Below are 16,989 nucleotides of genomic sequence, written 5' to 3' on the forward strand. Positions count from 1 at the left end.
GAGGGCTGCTGTCATTTACTGAGCTTCTGTTCTGTGCTCCAGGTAACCCCCGTTTGGCAGACACACAGGCTGGGATTTGAATCAGGGCTGTCTGGGAAGCCCGGCGTGCGTGCTCCTGGCCTGGCGCAGCCCTGATGTGCGCCCTGGGGCCCAGGGAGCCGCAGTCTGTGGAATGGGTAGATCGAAGGGGTGGATGGTTGGTGGCAGCATCAAGATTTCACGAGAGAAAGAATGAGAGGCTTGCTCCTGGGGGCTCACCGTCCCTCGGCCCCCAAACGGGGCTCCGGAACGGTAGGTAACAAGCGGGCCCTGCGGCTGAGACGGGGCGCCGCGGCCTTGGAAAGCGGGTTTGGGCCATCAACCTGAAGAGCCCAGGCGTCTGCGGGGACAACCGCCCCCGTGCGCAGGAGCCCCTGCTCCGGCTCCGCGTGGCACTTCCGATCCCGGACGCACGCTCGCTCGCCCCAGCCTCGCGCCCCGCCCCCGGGTGCGCGGCGCCCCCCGCCCCGGCCCCGCCCCGCCCGGTGTGCCCACCCCCGGCCCGCCCCGCCGCCCTTGTAGGCTCCCGCCGCGGCCCGGAGCCTCTCGGCGCAGGCGGACCGCGACCGGCCGGCAGCTGGCTCCACTCTCCCGCCGGCAGCCTGGGGCACCCGGAGCCAACGGTCCAGGCGGCGGCGCCGCGCGGGGGTCCGGGAGCGAGCGGGCAGGACGCGGAGGCCCTCCAGCGGCTCTCGGGCAGCCCGGGGCGCGCCCCAGCTTTGCCCGCAGCCCGCGGCTTGGGGCTCTGGGCTCGGCGCCTGCCGGGCCCGCGTCCCCGTACGGCCACATGGCTCGGTTCGGCGCGCTGCTGTCCTGCCTGCTGCCCTTGCACTGCGCGCTCTGTGCCGCCGCGGGCAGCGGGACCCCAGGTGCGTGCGGGGCGGGCGCACAGGGGCGCTAGGGGTCTGGGGTGCCCGCGATCAGAACAGCCTGAGGGTGCGCGAGCCAGCCGAGCGGCGGTCGGAAGGGTGCGAGACAAGGCGCACACTCGGGACAGGGCTGAGTTCTCTTCTCCGTGTGCGATCCGCACAACCCCGAGGTTTCTCTGCAGGACAGAATTTGAGGAACACCGAGTCTCTTTAGGGACTGGTATCTGTCTCGTCTGTTCTGTGTGTCTTTTTTTTTTTTCCCCGCTAACTGCTCTGTCTCCAACTGGTGTTGGTGAGTGTCCGGCTGTCCCACACAGAAGCAGGCTAGCAGGTGATTGCCGGGAGAATACGGGTACTGGCGCGCCTGCAGATCCACGCGCCCTTGGCTCGGGCCAGCAGAGCGTTCTGAGACCCGCCACCCTCGCCGCGCAGCCGGGTGCCCTCCAGGGGCTCTGGGCTTCTCGATGAACATTTCCAGGCAGGGTGCCCACTGGTCTGCCAGTCCTGTTCCTGTGCCAAAGTGGGACCCTTCTTGCAGCAGTCTTGGGGGTCCTTTGCCAAAATGGTGGGGGGCAGAGCTAGTGGGGGATCAGCACTCCTGGAGCCCCGCTGAGTGGAGGGGATTTTCAGAGCACTTCATTCTCTATGTTTTATCAGCCGGAGGCAAGAGATGGGGTTGTGTGGAAATGAAAATTCCTCCCAAACGCGTATCCATGAATCACCAGGCTTGGAAGCCAGGGAGCTGTCATTCCTGCCCCGGCCTGGCTGGGCTCAGGGAGAGCGGTGTGAGGATGGGGCGCTGGCCTGTGGCCTGGAGCATGGGGCCGTGACCTCATACTTCACTCAGCCCAAGTGGGCAGGTCACCCCCTGGGTCTCTTTATTTTTGAAGATCTATATTTAGTCAGCTTGGGGCTGGGCTTTCCAGAAGTCTCAGCAGCCACTGTAGTGCTTGAAAAAGTTTTCTTTCTAACCTTGGAAAAATAGAGTGGCGCGTTCCCTCCCGCCCCGCCCCTCTCCCTGACGCGTGCCCGAGATCCCCTGGGTTTCTAGGTGTGTTTGTTTTACCAGCTGCGTTCTTGGGAGCTTGGTGAGGAGGGCTCTGCCCCAGGCCGGGCTGGTGACTTCAGCACCTTGGGGCGGCTTGGGCAGACCTGGCCTTCTCTCCCTCCTGGCTACTGGGGCTTTCGTGGAATTTCAGACCGTTTCTGGGTGATGCCCAGGATCGGAAGCCTTGTTGCTAGAGTGACGAGTCTCTGCTTGGCACCATTGGTTTTCTTCTAACAAGTTTTAAAAGGGCCTGGGGGCTACAGGGAGCCAATTTTTTTCCTCACATATCTGAACACCATTCATCTGGGGGTGGAAAGGCAGTCACTGGGGAAGCCACGGGTAGAAAAATGAGCCTGGACTAAGGAGCCTGGGCTCAAGGGTCCTAAGTCAATGCCCAGGGCTGCCCTGTGGGCTTGGGGCTGCCCCCGTCCCTGTGCGGGCTGCACTGAGCCGACTCTCTTTACCTTCAACAGAGCTGCGCCTCTCTGGGAAGCTCAGCGACTTCGGTGTGACCGTGCCCTGCAGCACAGATTCCCAGGGCCACTTTCTCTCCCATGTGGTATCCGGCCCAGCGGCAGCCTCTGTGGGGAGTATGGACATGGACGGTCCACTCCCACCGCCGTCACACTCCGGTCACCTGCGGGTGCCTCGCAGCCCCCTGCGGACCGCCGGGGCCGGGCGCTACTTCCTCTACTTCAACGTGACTGTCTTCGGGGAACAGCTGCACTTGCACCTGCGGCCCAACCGGAGGCTGGTGGTGCCAGGAGCCTCGGTGGAGTGGCAGGAGGATTTTCGGGAGCTGTTCCGGCAGCCTTTGCACCAGGACTGTGTATACACTGGCGGTGTCACCGGCATGCCTGGGGCAGCTGTTGCTATCAGCAACTGTGATGGATTGGTAAGGGATGAGGCACGACTTTTTCTCTCGTTCAGCTGTGAACTACCCCACCCAGTCCTGGCTCACACGGTTCCCTCCTTGCCTCTGCTGTGTTTGGGATTCCTATGGGCATGTGGTACAGTGTGGCCGAAGTCAGGGGCAGTGCTGCCTCCCAGAGAGAGTGCACATGTGTCTGCTGGCCACCAGGGCTGCGTTCTGTCTGGCGGGGGTGGGGCCACCCTTCACCCTCCATGGGTCTGCTTGGACTTCAGGCTGCTTGGCTTTGGGCCCCAACACCACTGGGGGAGGGGGAGGAGGCGGGCTCTGGCGGCTGCTGGGCTTTGAATGGCGCCTGTGCCTCCCACTAGCCGTGGGGATGTGGGCGAGTTGACCTCTCCAGGGCTCTTCCCCTTGTGCATAAGAGGAGGGCTCCCTCATGCTGCACGTAGCTACTGTTCCAGGTGCTAGGGATCTGTAGTGCCTGGGGCAGACCTGGTCCCTGCCTTCGTGTCGCTGACTCGCCGATGTGAGTGCTGTAATGGGGTCTGGCCCATGACTGCCGCGCGGCCGAGGCTCAGTCGTGCCACCAATGTGGTTATTGCTGCTGCTGTTGTGTTACGTCCTTGCTCTTCTCTGCCCAGAGCCAGCCTGCTTGTCCCAGCTGCACAGGCCTTTTAGCACCCTCTCCTCCTCCCACACAGCGCAGTGCCCCTGCTAGCTGGCTCCATGTTACAAACCAGAAACCACAGTGGCTGGCTGGGCTGCTGGCTGGCTGGCTTTCTTCCTTTTGATTTATTTATTTATCGGTCAGAGAAAGAGAGAGAGAGAGGAGAGAGAGAGAGAGCGACAGCGAGGTTTCCTGTCCACTGATTAACTCCCCAGAGGGTCACAATGGCCGAGGCTGGTGCTGGTCCAGGTCAAAGCCAGGAGCCTGGAAGTCCGTCTGGGTCGCCCAGGTGGGTGCGGGGGCCCAAGCACTCGGACCATCCTCACTGCTTCCCCAGGTGCATTTGCAGGGAGCTGGATCGGAGGCACAGTAGCTGGTGCTTCCAGACAGGATGCTGACTGCACAGCTGGCGGCCTGGCCCACTGTGCCACGATGTGGGCCACACAGTGGGCCGCTCTCTCTCTCTCTCTCTTGCTCTCTCTCTTTCTCACTGCCCGCTGCTGCCAGCCCTCACTCCCTGTGCGGCTCCCTCCTTGGCGTGTGAGCCCCTCGTGAGCGGGTGTGGCAGCCTGAGACGCTGGTGGGCGGCTCTTTGTGGGTCTCTACTTAGCTGGGGACAACAGGTGTGAGCTGGTGGGTTCCAAGAAGGCATCCGCTTGCCCTTCCGCCCCTCTGACCATTGAGAGAGAGTGGTTCAGGGGGAGCATCCCTTACCGTCTCCCCATCCCCACAAGACGGTTACAAGCCCGGGTCCGCTGTTTGTGTCTAGGCCAGTGCCTGTCAACCCTGTTTTTATTATCATCCCCTTGGGAGCCACTCCAGACCATTTCCCCTTGATCTCTGCCTCCCTATGAAATGTTCACACCTGAGATACATTGAGTGTCTCAGATCCTGTGTATACGGGTGTGTGTGTGCACGTGTGTGCGAGTGCGGGCACTTTGTATATAAAAGAGCTCGTTTTCTTTTGCCTTCTGCAGAACCAGTTTGTACCTCCTTGAGGCTTTTGGGCCCTCACTGAGAGGCCTGGTCTGGGCAGGGGCTGGGCTCAAAGCTGCACGGGTGCTGGAATCACCTGAGCACCTGTCGGGTGCAGAATCTGCCTCCTGGGGGAGAAGCCCAAGGGCTGCGTCCTTTATGGCAATTTGCAGGTGAGCAAGCAGGGGTTCTGCTGAGCAGTGTTTGAGACCGGGTTGTAGGGTTGAGCGGGGGAGCCCTCGATCAGAGCTGCAGTGAAGGTCAGGTGACTCACGGAGTGTCCACGCAGCGAGAGACAGGAGGCGCTTGTCGGGGCAGGCAGCTCGGCTGGCTGACACGGGGCTTCTTTCTGAAGTTGTCACACGGGATGACCGCGGCCCCTGGGTGACAGGGCTCGGGCCGCCCTTGTCTGACGACTCCCCTGGAGTGAGGTGTGGACAGGGAGGTGGGCAACACATGCCCCGAACCTTGGGGGTGAGAGGTGGCTGTCGCCCCCAGTGGGTCACCTCCCACCCAGCTTGTTAACCCCGCTGGCAGGTGATGGCTGGCTGCTCGGTGCTGCAGGGACCCAGGCTGCACAGGACCCTGACGCAGCCTGGAGGCCGTACGGCCCGGTGTGTGCGGTGACAGCTTGTGCGCTGGGCTTGTGGCTGGCGTCTGGCGGAGGTGGGCTGCTGGCTGGGCCTGGGATGAGGTTGCTCAGACGCCATTTCTGATGTTTGGAGCCCTCTGGGTGAATATGTTCGTTAGCTTGGTGGCCTCAGGCAAGCACCCCCCAAAATGGGCCTGCAGCCGCTGCTCCCTAGCGGAGGGGGCCTGGGTCTCTGACGTTTGCAGTAGCTGTTTCAGGCCCAGAGGCCACCATGGATGGGCTCACGGGAGCCCCTGCCTTCTCTGGGCTGAGGCTTGGCCCAGGCCTTTGCTATGCCCTAGCCGCCTACAGAGGCCAGCCTGGAAGTCTGGCATCTGGGTGCCTCCCCCCAGGTCCCGGGGCTGAGCCCTCACTCCCAGCCCACGCACGCAGAGCTGCCTGTGCCCTGGAGAGCAAGGGCTGATTCACAGTGACCCAGCTCAGCTCAGCTTGCACTCAGGGGCCACAGTGCAGTGTGCCTGATAAGACTTAACTCTGCCCCTTCATGTGGTCCCTGGATCTTAACCTCATTCCTCTCATGTCTCAGATGCGCCGTCTTTCCAGAGCACGTACTGGGTGCTGGCCCCGGGCAAGGTCCACGGGGAGAGCAGAAGCAAACAAGAGAAGCACAGATGGCAGCAAGGGCAGTGAGCGCTGCCCGTGGCCCAGGTGTGGGAGGTGTCCTGTCCAGTGCATTCGTCCACACCACCCATTTTATAGATGAGAAAACTGAGTAGGGGAGGCGGCTCCTGTGAGCTGGGCCTTGGTGGTCCGCAGAGCCCCTCTGCCGCCCCACAGTCCGAGGAGGTGTGCACAGCGCTGGTCCTCACCCCTGCTTTATAGGGCATCAGCCCTGTCCTTGAGGAACTTGGGTGCCAAGGAGGGGCCCCACGGACAGCTTTAACTTTCATTATTGGTTCTCTAGGACCCAGTGGAGTGGGTGCTCAGTAAAAGGGAGCGATTGTCCTCTTGGGTGTCAGAGGTGACATTGGAACTGGGCCTTGAGAGTTGAATAGGGGTTTGCTGGGGCCAGAGGGTGGGGAGGGTACTGTGGGCGAAGGGAAGAGCTTTAGCAAGTGGGTGTGGGTCAGGCAGGGGAGGGTGCGCCGAGCCACAGGGGGCTGGAGGGGGGGGGTCCCAGAGGGCACGCGGGGCAGGTGGCCTTGGCCTGACCTGGAAGGGAGGGCAGGGTTGGCAGGGGCACGGAGCAGGGACAGGGCAGCCTGTTTCTGACAGAGGCTGGGCCGGGGGTGGTGACCTGGCCGTGTGCCTCTGAGTCAGCGCCCTCCCTCTCCGGGCCCCTGTGGCCTGCTGCGAATAAGCTCAGTGCAGGCCTGGCTGGAGGAGTCTGTAAGCCAGAAGCTGACCCCCTCTCTCCCCGGCTGGTCCCTGGGCCTGCTCCGTGCCAGGCCTGGGCTGGGCTGCAGCTTCAGGGAAGAGCGTGGCCAGTCCCCGAGCTAGCCTTTCACAGCCAGATGCACCACGTGGTGGTCCCCAGTCTGCATGAACACCCCTGAGTGGGCAGAGACTTGCCGCTGTCTGGCGCGTTTGCTGCTCAGCTGCGAAGTGTGGGGCCTGGATTGGTGGCTTAAGCCTCATTTGCAGCTGGAAGCCTTAGTGGCGGCAGCAGCCGTCACCCCTTCCTCTTCTCCTGCCGTTGTCTGGGACTGCTCACCTGTGGGACCCTGGGACCGACATGGGAGGGTTCTGTGCCTGGCAGTGCATTCATGCCCAGAGCTGTTTATACTGCCTCCCACCCACTCCTCTGGAGGACCACTGTGGCGTAGCTGGGGGACGACATAGACAGGGATCCAGGGATGAAGACGCAGGGACCCTGACATAAAGGCAGACCGATTACCATCCTGCGAGAGGCAGGACCCTTTGCTTTTGGTTGGAACATCTAGGTGGGCTACATGGTGGAGGTGGCATTGGCTGCAGCCTGTTCAAACATAAGCGTGGAAGAAAGTTCTGGGAGGACGACTGACCCAGGCAGTCCTGATAGGGGGAGGCCCAGTCCTCCCTGCAGTTCCCTGTGGGGTTGGGAGCAGCTGGCCAGGGATGCTGTCGGGACTGAGGCTCCCAGACTTTGAGTGTGCCCAGGGAACAGCAGTGACCTGATGGGTCATGCGCCACAGCTGCGGATGCTCTGTATCTGGGAGGAACCTGGGAGCCTGGGGTGAGGGCTGGCTCTCTGTGGGTCCTCGAGGGGTTGCAGGGTGAGGGAGGCGTCAGCTGAGAGGGGTCCTCGCTTCTCATGGGGCTGTGCCTTCACTGTGTCCCTCTGGAACCCGGGCTGCCAGCCTCCTGAAGGCAGCTTCCCTGTTGGTGTCCCTGGGTCCTGGGCCTCGGCACCCTGTGCTTGGCTGCTTGGGGCTTCCCCCTTTGCCTGCAGTGCCTCTGGGAGTCAGACCTGGCGTGGAAGCAGCCACACGTGTAGGACTTCGCACATCTGCTTCCATTTTCTACTTGGAGGTCCTGCATTTGTGACGGGTTACATGGAGTAGACCCAGGCAGATGGCATGGGGAGGAGGCAAGGAACGCTCACGGACACTCTCTAGCCTCAGCCCTGCAGCCCTGCATCTTTAAAGTGGGAATGGCAGGGGCCAGAGCTGTGGTGCAGCAAGTTAGGCAGCCACTGGGACACCAGCATCCCACATGGGTGCCGGTTCAAGTCCTGGCTGCTCCACTTCTGATCCAGCTCCCTGCTAATGCCCTGGGAAAGCAGTGGAGGATGGCAGAAGTATCTGGGGGCCCTGCATCTATGTGGGAGATCCAGAGGAAGCTCCAGGCTCCTGGCTTCAGCATGGCCCAGCCCCTGCCATTGCAGCCAGAGGAGTGAAATACAGGATGGGAGATCTCTCTCTTTCATTTTTGCAAAAATAAAATAAATCCTTTTTAAAAATGGGACTACATAGGGAGTGAGGCACTGACTGCGGGGTGCTGAGGATGTTCTAGAACTCACTGAGGTGGTGGCAGTTGTATGACGCCATGCACGTCCTAGAAACTGCTGAGCTGTGCGTGTTCAGCAGGTGAGCTACGTGGTGTGTGGACCGTCCCAACAGAGCTGCTCCAGAAAGGCCCCGGGACAGCGCTGCCAGCAGTCCTCAGAGAGACACAGCCCAGGCAGGGGTGCAGGCTATGTTCATGCTGCTGCCCGCTGGCCGTGTACCCTGGTCTCTAAGGAGGGGAGCGAGCAGCTCTCTATGGGAGGATTCAATGAGATCTGGTGTGTGGGGGGCCTTCAACGTGGGGATTATTTCAGTGCTTAGTAATAGTAATATATTTCTTATTTTTTAAAATATTTATTTATTTTATTTGAAAGGCAGAGTTACAGAGAGGCAGATGCAGTGAGAGAGAGAGAATCTTCCCTCTGCTGGTTCACTCCCCAAATGGCCTCAATGGCTGAAGCTAGGCTGATCTGAAGCCAGGAGCCCAGAGTTTCTTCCAGGTCTCCCACGTGGGTGCAGGAGCCCAAGCACTTGGGCCATCTTATACTGCTTTCCCAGGCCATAGCAGAGAGCTGGATCAGAAGAGGAACAGCTGGGACTCAAACCAGTGCTCATATGGGATGCTAGCACTGCAGGCAGAGCTTTTACCCTCTGTGCCATAGCACTGGCCCCAGTAGTAACATATTTGATTTAAAATTTATTTAAGAGGCAGAAGAGACAGAGAGAGAGAGAGAGAGAGAGAGAGAGAGAGAGAGAGAGAGAGAGAGAACGCAACCCATCTACTGGTTCATTCCCTAAATGCCTACAATAGTCAGAGCTGGGCCAGATGGAAGCCAGGAGCCAGGAGCTCAATCCAGGTCTCCCTCTTGGGTGGAGGGACCCAAGGACTTGAGCCACACTGCTGCTTCCCAGGGTGCACATTAGATGGAGCTGAGATTCAAACCCAGGCACTCCATTATGGGACATAGGTTTCTTAACTGGTGTCTTAACTCTTGGACCAAGGGCCTGCTCCTATTTCTTAGCTTTTTATACTGACTATTCTAGTAATTAAAAGTGATATATGGCTGGCGCCGCAGCTCACTAGGCTAATCCTCCACCTTGCGGCGCCAGCACACCAGGTTCTAGTCCTGGTCGGGGCGCCGGATTCTGTCCCGGTTGCTCCTCTTCCAGGCCAGCTCTCTGCTGTGGCCCAGGAGGGCACTGGAGGATGGCCCAAATGCTTGGGCCCTGCACCCCATGGGAGACCAGGAGAAGCACCTGGCTCCTGGCTTCGGATTGGCGCAGTGCTGTCCGTGGTGGCCATTTGGGGAGTGAACCAACGGAAGGAAGACCTTTTTCTCTGTCTCTCTCACTGTCTAACTCCGCCTGTCCAAAAAAAAAAAAAAAAAAAAAAAAAAAAAAAAAAAAAAAAAGTGATGTATGTATTACACACAGTTAGAGATCCTGCAGATCATCAGTGTAATCTGATACAAATCCAAGGCCAAGCCCTGTCTGCACTGCTGTGACAGAGCTCCCTGCATGGGGGTCAGGTGGGGAGCCTGGAGCCCTCCCGATGTGTGCTTGTGCATCCGCTCCCTGCGGGCATCCTGCCTGCCCCAGCAAGCGATCGTCTCCGGGCTTGGCTGCTGTGTGACACGGTTGCTCCCGGAGAAGCACCGCACCTCTTGTTAGAATTTGTGTTCGCGGCATGTGAATAAAAGATGGACTCTGGAGAGGAAGGGAGCCGCTTCTCATGTCCCCCACCCCCAACCAGAGTGACCGTGGAAGGGGGGCCTGGGGACCACGGGCCAGGGCAGCAGTTGTGGTGGGGGTACCTGGACCCTGGCTACGTTCTTGGGGTAGATGGGCACTTGGGCAGTGTGGGGGAGCTGTGTGATGTCTGTTAGCCATGGTGTTCTTCCTGCCACTCTGTAGGTTGGCTGAGGGGGGCTGCTCCTGGGTGCAGTCAGCGGGGGGCGGGGCTGGGCTGGCTGGGCTGGAGCATTCCAGCCGGCCTCCCTCATGCACCCTGCGTGGAGCTGGCTGTTGGCTGGGAGGCCTCCTTGCTGCAGTAGGTGAGACCTGCTCTTTCCAGGGGATCTCAGGTAGCGCTCCTCTCAGGGGGAGGGTGGGTGTGGGAAGAACTCTCAGGGCTGAGCTGGGGAGGCTGTGTGTCGCCACTCCCGTGTGTTCTGCCGGACAGAGAGCACAGGCAGGATTTTCCAAGAGTGGGGAAATGGATTCTGCATCTTTGTAAAATCTGTTTGCTTATTTCAGAGACAGAGGGACATATACATACACACACATACAAACACACACACAGAGAGAGAGAGAGAGAGAGAGAGAGAGAGAGAGAGAGAGAGCTGACTCATTACTTCATTCTCCAAATGCCTGCAATGGCCACAGCTGGTCTGAGGCCAAAACCAGGAGCCTGGAACTCAATCCAGGTCTCCCACATAGCATGGCCCCTTTACTTGAGCCAATACTGCTCCTCCCAGGGTGTGCGTGCATTAGCAGGATGTTGGAGCCAGGAGCGGAGGTGGCGTGGAACCTGGGCACTCCAGTGTGCGACTTGGGTATCTTAGCTGCTAGGCCCAATGCCCACCCTGCACCCCACTTCTGAGGACAGGTGTGCAAAGAGCTTGTGCACAGGACTGGGAGGAACGGTTGCAGCCACCTTTGCAAACATTCTTCCTGGTCCACAACATGCTTGTTTAACGTGATTTTGTTCCAAAGGGGTAATGGGACAGGGAGCAGTGTCTGTGCCCGTCTGGAAGAGGGACAGACAAATCTGGACAGGGATAGACACCCTGCTGGGAGCCACCGGGAGGCAGCAAGGGCTGGGTGACACTGAGCGGGCTGAAGGACACGGCCAGTGGGGCTCACGGCAGACAAGGTGTGGAGGCCACAAGGAAGCACGTGGGGTTCCTGGTGCTGAACAGGCCCTGCGTGGCTCTCGTGGGGGTTTTGTTGCTGGTGCCTCTGACAGGGAAACCAGCCAGGCACAATGAGAGTGATGGCCCCGGGGATGGCCCCCTGCAGTCTCAGCCACCATCAGCGTCCAGGTCCTGCCCTGAGTCACAGTGCTCCGTGGGGGAGGCGGCCAGGTTCTGGGTGACTCACTCTCCCTGTCTCCTTCCTGTCTTTCTGCGGGGCATCCTCCTCCCTGGGTATTGCCAGGCCTGCCCTCAGCTCCCTTACGCTGTCTCTTTCTCTCTCTAAGCTTTATTTATTTATTTAAATGACAGAGTGACAGAAACAGAGAGAGAGAGAGAGAGAGAGAGAGAGGGACATCTTCCATCTACTGGTTCACTCCCCAGATGGCTGCAGCAGCTGCCAGGATGAGGCCAGGAGCCTGGAGCTCCATCTGGGGCTCCCACATGGGTGCAGGGGCCCAGGCACTTGGGCCATCTACTACTGCTCCCTCCGGTGCTTTAGCGGGGAACTGGATTGGAAGTGGAGCAGCCGGGACTTGAACTGGTACTTGGATATGCGAGGCCAGTGTCACAGGCCATGGCTTATCCCACTGTGCCACAGCACCGGCCTCAGCTCCCTCCGGCTCCTGCTCAGACATCACCTTCGTGGTAACTGCCTCCCCATGACCGCATTTAAAATCTGCATCTCCGGTTCTCTGTCCTCTGCCCCCTTTCTGCCGTGGCGGTTTCCACTTGGCGCCACGCAGTTCTGCTTATTCACACCCTCCTGTTGACTCCCTGTGGAGAGGGAGGTTTGGCCACATCGCCGGCACCTAGGACGGAGCCTGCTTGGCCATGGATGAATGGTTGACACTGGAGGGCTCTTGCAGGCAAAGGTTGAGGAGAAGCAAACTGCAGGGACGTCCGTGAGCACGTGCAGTGAGCGGGGAACCTGCTGGCTTCATTGCTGACAGTCACGTGTCAGAGTTCTTGGACATCTGGAACCCGTGCTGTGGGGCCGGCTCCTGCACACGGCCGGGGACAGTCACATGCCACGACTGCTGGTGCTTTCTGGGTAGCAGGTTTCGTCTGCCTCTCCCAAGCTCTGCCGGGGAGACCAACGATGCCCTGAGTCAGGGTGTTGTCAGGGCCATGCGTGTGGAGCCAGAGCTGCTGGTGCAGGGACCCAGGTGTCTCGGGTTTCATCACTCCCCATTGAAGCCTCTGCCCTAGACACCACCAAGGCCCTCTCTCTTTTATTTTTTTTTATTTTTAATTTTTGACAGGCAGAGTGGACAGTGAGAGAGAGAGACAGAGAGAAAGGTCTTCCTTTGCCGTTGGTTCACCCTCCAATGGCCGCCACGGCCGGCGCACCGCGCTGATCCGAAGGCAGGAGCCAGGTGCTTCTCCTGGTCTCCCATGGGGTACAGGGCCCAAGCACTTGGGCCATCCTCCTCTGCACTCCCGGGCCACAGCAGAGAGCTGGCCTGGAAGAGGGGCAACCGGGACAGAATCCGGTGCCCTGACCGGGACTAGAACCTGGTGTGCCGGCGCCGCTAGGCGGAGGATTAGCCTGTTGAGCCATGGCGCCGGCCACACCAAGGCCCTCTCTGTTGCTCACTGCAGACCTTGGTGTGTGTCAGACGCAATGATAAACATTTACATGTGTGATTTCACCCGGGGGAGGCCTGGTTCAAGGCCCAGTCGCCCCCATGCTGGGGCAGGCTGCTGTAGGGCTGGGTTGGAGAGGAGGCCTGGCTGGGAAGGCACCGGCTGCTCCCATCCCTGGTGCTGTGCCACCACCCGCTGGCTTGCATCTGAGCCATAGGATGCAGACTGCAGGGTCTGGAAGCAGGGAGCTGGCCCTCAGCCAGGGCCTGGCAGCCATGCTGCCTCCTGGCGCTTGAGGGCTGCTTCCTGTCTCCTCTTCCCGGAGCCACAGCCACTGCCAGGACTCAGGGCCAAGCAGGGGGCCAGGCAGAGCTCCTGGCCTGAGCAGGGTGGGCTGTGGTGGTGATAGTGGGGGGTGGGGGCTGGTGGGGGTAAGCGAAGCCTCAGGCGACGTGACTCCTGGGCCCTGCAGAATGGAAACTGGGGGTGGCTACCAGTCTGGCATGGTCTGCCCTGCCTGCGGCCAGGCACCAGGGCAGGGCCTGTGGCAGCACAGTCTCTGAGCAGACATGAATGCTGCCCTGCCTCTATGCAGGGACCCTGCCGCTGGGGACATGGGGTGAGGGTAGAAATGCAAAGTGACCACTCCTCCTTCAGTCCCGTTTACCAAGCTTACGATGACCTGTTCTCAGAGGACAGAGTTCCTTGTCACCTTCGTCATCATCACCATCCTCATCAACAACATTGGCATAGAGGTATTCCTGATGACTGGCCTCCTCTGCCCTGGGGATTCCCCGGCTTGGGTAGCTGTGATGTCACTGACTTGCGATTGGCTCCCCAGCAGATTTTGGGCCCCTGCCACCTCCCGACCCTCCTCTGCCACCCCCACCCACTGCCTTCCTCTTGGGGCAATTTTAGGAGGTGTTGCACCTTGTGGGGGTGGGGGGTTAGGCTCTGATAAGCACCTTTGTCCAGATGACCCTCGGGTCTGCTCAGCCTGGGGAGATGCTCATGATGCAAGGGGCGTGCGCCAAGCCAGCCTCTCTGGGCTCCTCCCGCTGCCCCTGTTCTGGGCCATCGCTATTGTCCACTCACTTCTACTCCCTTCGTCCATTCTGAGGAACTCGCTCTGCGGCTGCTGCCCTCTTTGTGAGACGCGGGTGACCACTTACACATTCCTTTGAGTGCCGCCCCTTGGGAGCCTCTGGCATTTACATGAGTGTTGTCAGCCCGGACTATGCATCAGAATCGCCTGGACAGCTCCGAGACACTGATGCCCAAGCTTCACCCACTGAGATTTGGTCCTGTGGCCTGGGCTGTGACGTGGGTGACGGTCGTTTTGCAAATTCCCCAATGACTTTAAGAGCATTGTGGGGTGGGAACCATTGCTTGGCCTCCTGCAGAGTCCGCCGTGTATTTGACAGAGAAGCTGGGGTCAGTTACAGGGGCCGAGGTGGGCAGGCGAGGAGATGGCCCCTACTTCCCTCTGGGCCTGGCCCCAGGAGGGGCGTTCCCTGCTGCTGACCTCACTCCGTGCGCCTCAGGTGCTGTGACTGAGGCTTGAAAGGGGAGGGGCGCTGGTGTCCCCTCCGCAGTGCAGCTCCTGTGACTGCAGGAAGGTTTGGAGGGCGGTGTTGTGTTCCTTGTAGAGAGCTTCGTCCTAGGGAGGGCAGGGATGCATTCTGTCTGTCCCTCGCAGAGGGTGCACGTCTGTGCCGAAGGGGCTTGCTTCTCGGATCAGGAGATCAGAAAAGTTAGAAAGATACCTGCAGGTGTGAAGAGGAGGAGACACCTTCCCAACAGTAGGCTACATTTCCCTCCAACCTGTTTTCTCCACGTTTCCTTTTTCTCCTTGAAAACCACCTTCGGCCAGGCTCTTTTCCTTGGCAAGTGCTTGTCCCCTTAAGATGCTTATGGGGCTGGCGCTGTGGCACAGAGGGTTAACGCCCTGGCCTGAAGCCCCGGCATCCCATATGGGCACGGTTCTAGTCCTGGCTGCTCTTCTTCCAATCCAGCTCTCTGCTATGGCTTGGGGAAGAGGTGGAGGATAATCTAGGTCCTTGGGCCCCTGCACCTGTGTGGGAGACCTGGAGGAAGCTTCTGGCTCCTGGCTTCGGATTGGTGCAGCTCCGGCTGTTGCGGCCATCTGGGGAGTGAACCATTGGATAGAAGACCTCTCTCTCTGTCTCTGCCTCTCCTCTCTCTGTGTAACTCTGACTTTCAAGTAAATAGATAAATCTTTTTTTTTTTAAAGATGCTTAACCCTTGGTGTCTCTTCCTTGGAGCATTCTTCCCCTTTATGGGGCCAGGGGTGGGGAGTGGATCTGGGCATGTCCAAGCCCAGCCATGATGTAGCCCGGTGCAGACGCACCCTCCTGTGGCTCTGTGGTACCCAGGCACTGTCTGATGATCATGACAAGCACGGCAGCAAATGCAGTTACACAGTCCTTGCTGCAAGCTGGGACAACTCTAGGTGCCCTGTGGATGCCACTTTCTCAGGGCAACCCCTCGGACAGGCACTGCTGTAATTCGCAAGCACAGGCGTGGGAGGTATCCCGTCCAGGATCACGTGGTCTGGGAGTGGCAGAGCTGGGTCTAGGGTCTCTGCTGTTACCTTGCACACCCACCATATTGTTTCTCCTCTGAGAAGGATTCTGGCTACAAATAGGTGGGGCCCAGCAAGACCTCGGTAGCCTCTCACCCAGTCCATCCCCGGGCGTGGGGCCCGTAGAGGCCCTGTCCCCAGGAGCTGAGCCAGTGGAGGCGCTGGCTTGCTTGGGTCATGTCTGCGCCTTGAGCCACCTCTGGGTTGCCACGTGGCCAGAGTGGGGCCAGGCACAGTGGGCTCATTGCGGGCTCCTTCCTTCTGCCCAGCCCTAGACGGCAGCTCGCTCCCAATCAGCTTTCAGATTTGCCCTGGCTGCCCCAGCCTCGAGCAGGGCTCCCGGGGCTGGGCTCCCACATTGGGTGTGAGTTAGATGGCATCCTCGTGTCCACAGGCTTCCGTCTGAGCCGCGCTGACTCCCGCCTCTGAGGCCGGCAGTGGCCGTGTGCAGCGTGTGCCATTTGAGTGTGCATTCCCTCCCCCCATCTTCTGTGTGGAGATGTTCGCTCATGCAAAGTGTGCAGTTCAGATACGAGCAACCTTCACCACCATCAATCTTGGGACATTTCTGTCACCTTGACCAAAACGCGTGCCCTTTCGTTGCCACCTCCTACGCCCTCGTTACTCCAGGCCCTGGCAACCACTGGCCTCCCACCTCTGTCGATGTCCCTATTCTGCGTTTCACAGAAATGCATTTTTACCACACGTGGTCTTTTTGGGTGGCTTCCTTCCCTGGGGGTAGTGTTTTCTAGGTCCAGCCATCTTGAAGCACATGTCAGAATTTCATTCCTTTTGATGGCTGCATGATGTTCTCTGGAATGGATGGACCGTATTTTGTTCATACACCATTGCTTATCCACGGCTGGGCATTCGGGTTATTTCCACCCGGGCTACTATGATTAGTGCTTCTGTAAGTTTCTGTCCACGAGCTTTTGTTTCCCTGGGGTCTATACTTAGGAGCGGAATTTCTGAATGCCACAGTAACTGTTTATTTGAGGAACTGCCAGGCCCTTTTCCAAGAGGCTGCCCTATTTCCCTCTCTCCAGTCGTAACACATGAGGGTTCCAGTTTCCTTGCCAAACCTGTTGCCGCTGGAGTTCATGGTTCAAGCCTTCCTAGGGGGTGTGAACGAGTATTTCCTTGTGGTTCTGATTTGCATTACCCTGATGACTAATAATACTGAAAATCTTTTTCTTTTTTTCTTTCTTTTCTTTTCTTTTTTTTTTTTTGACAGGCAGAGTGGACAGTGAGAGAGAGACAGAGAGAAAGGTCTTCCTTTGCCGTTGGTTCACCCTCCAATGGCCGCCGCGATAGGCGCGCTGCGGCCGGCGCACCACGCTGATCCGATGGCAGGAGCCAGGTGCTTCTCCTGGTCTCCCATGGGGTGCAGGGCCCAAGCACTTGGGCCATCCTCCACTGCACTCCCTGGCCACAGCAGAGAGCTGGCCTGGAAGAGGGGCAACCGGGACAGGATCGGTGCCCCGACCGGGGCTAGAACCCGGTGTGCCGGCGCCGCAAGGCGGAGGATTAGCCTAGTGAGCCGTGGCGCCGGCCTACCTTTTTCTTTTAAAAAATTTATTTATTTATTTATTTATTTGAAAGGCAGAGTTAGAGAGAGACAGACAGACAGAGACAGGGACAGAAAGAGCTTTCATTCTCCAGTTCACTCCCCAAATGGCTGCCATGGCTGGGGCTAGGCCAGGCTGAAGCCAGGAGCTTGGAACTTCATGTGGTTCTCTCATGTGGTTGCAGGGGCCCAAGCATTTGGGCCATATTCCTCTTGCTTTCCCTGTGCATTAATAAGGAGCTGGATTGGAAGTGGAGCAGC

At 59.2% G+C, this 16,989-nt stretch overlaps 1 protein-coding gene across 4 annotated transcripts in view; it reads left to right on the forward strand.

Annotated features, from left to right (window-relative positions):
* The first annotated feature begins 805 nt into the window (after positions 1-805).
* The window catches only part of ADAMTS14 (ADAM metallopeptidase with thrombospondin type 1 motif 14), a 72,905-nt gene continuing 56,721 nt past the window's right edge, over positions 806-16,989 (forward strand). For all 4 annotated transcript variants that reach the window (XM_062214742.1, XM_062214743.1, XM_062214744.1 and 1 more), the window contains exons 1-2: positions 806-908; positions 2,430-2,851. In XM_062214742.1, the coding sequence (XP_062070726.1) occupies positions 827-908; positions 2,430-2,851 (504 nt within the window). In that variant the 5' untranslated portion in view covers positions 806-826. The remainder of the gene's footprint in view (positions 909-2,429; positions 2,852-16,989) is intronic.

Source organism: Lepus europaeus, chromosome 17 (genome assembly GCF_033115175.1).
Source record: "Lepus europaeus isolate LE1 chromosome 17, mLepTim1.pri, whole genome shotgun sequence".
Lineage (NCBI taxonomy): Eukaryota > Metazoa > Chordata > Mammalia > Lagomorpha > Leporidae > Lepus > Lepus europaeus.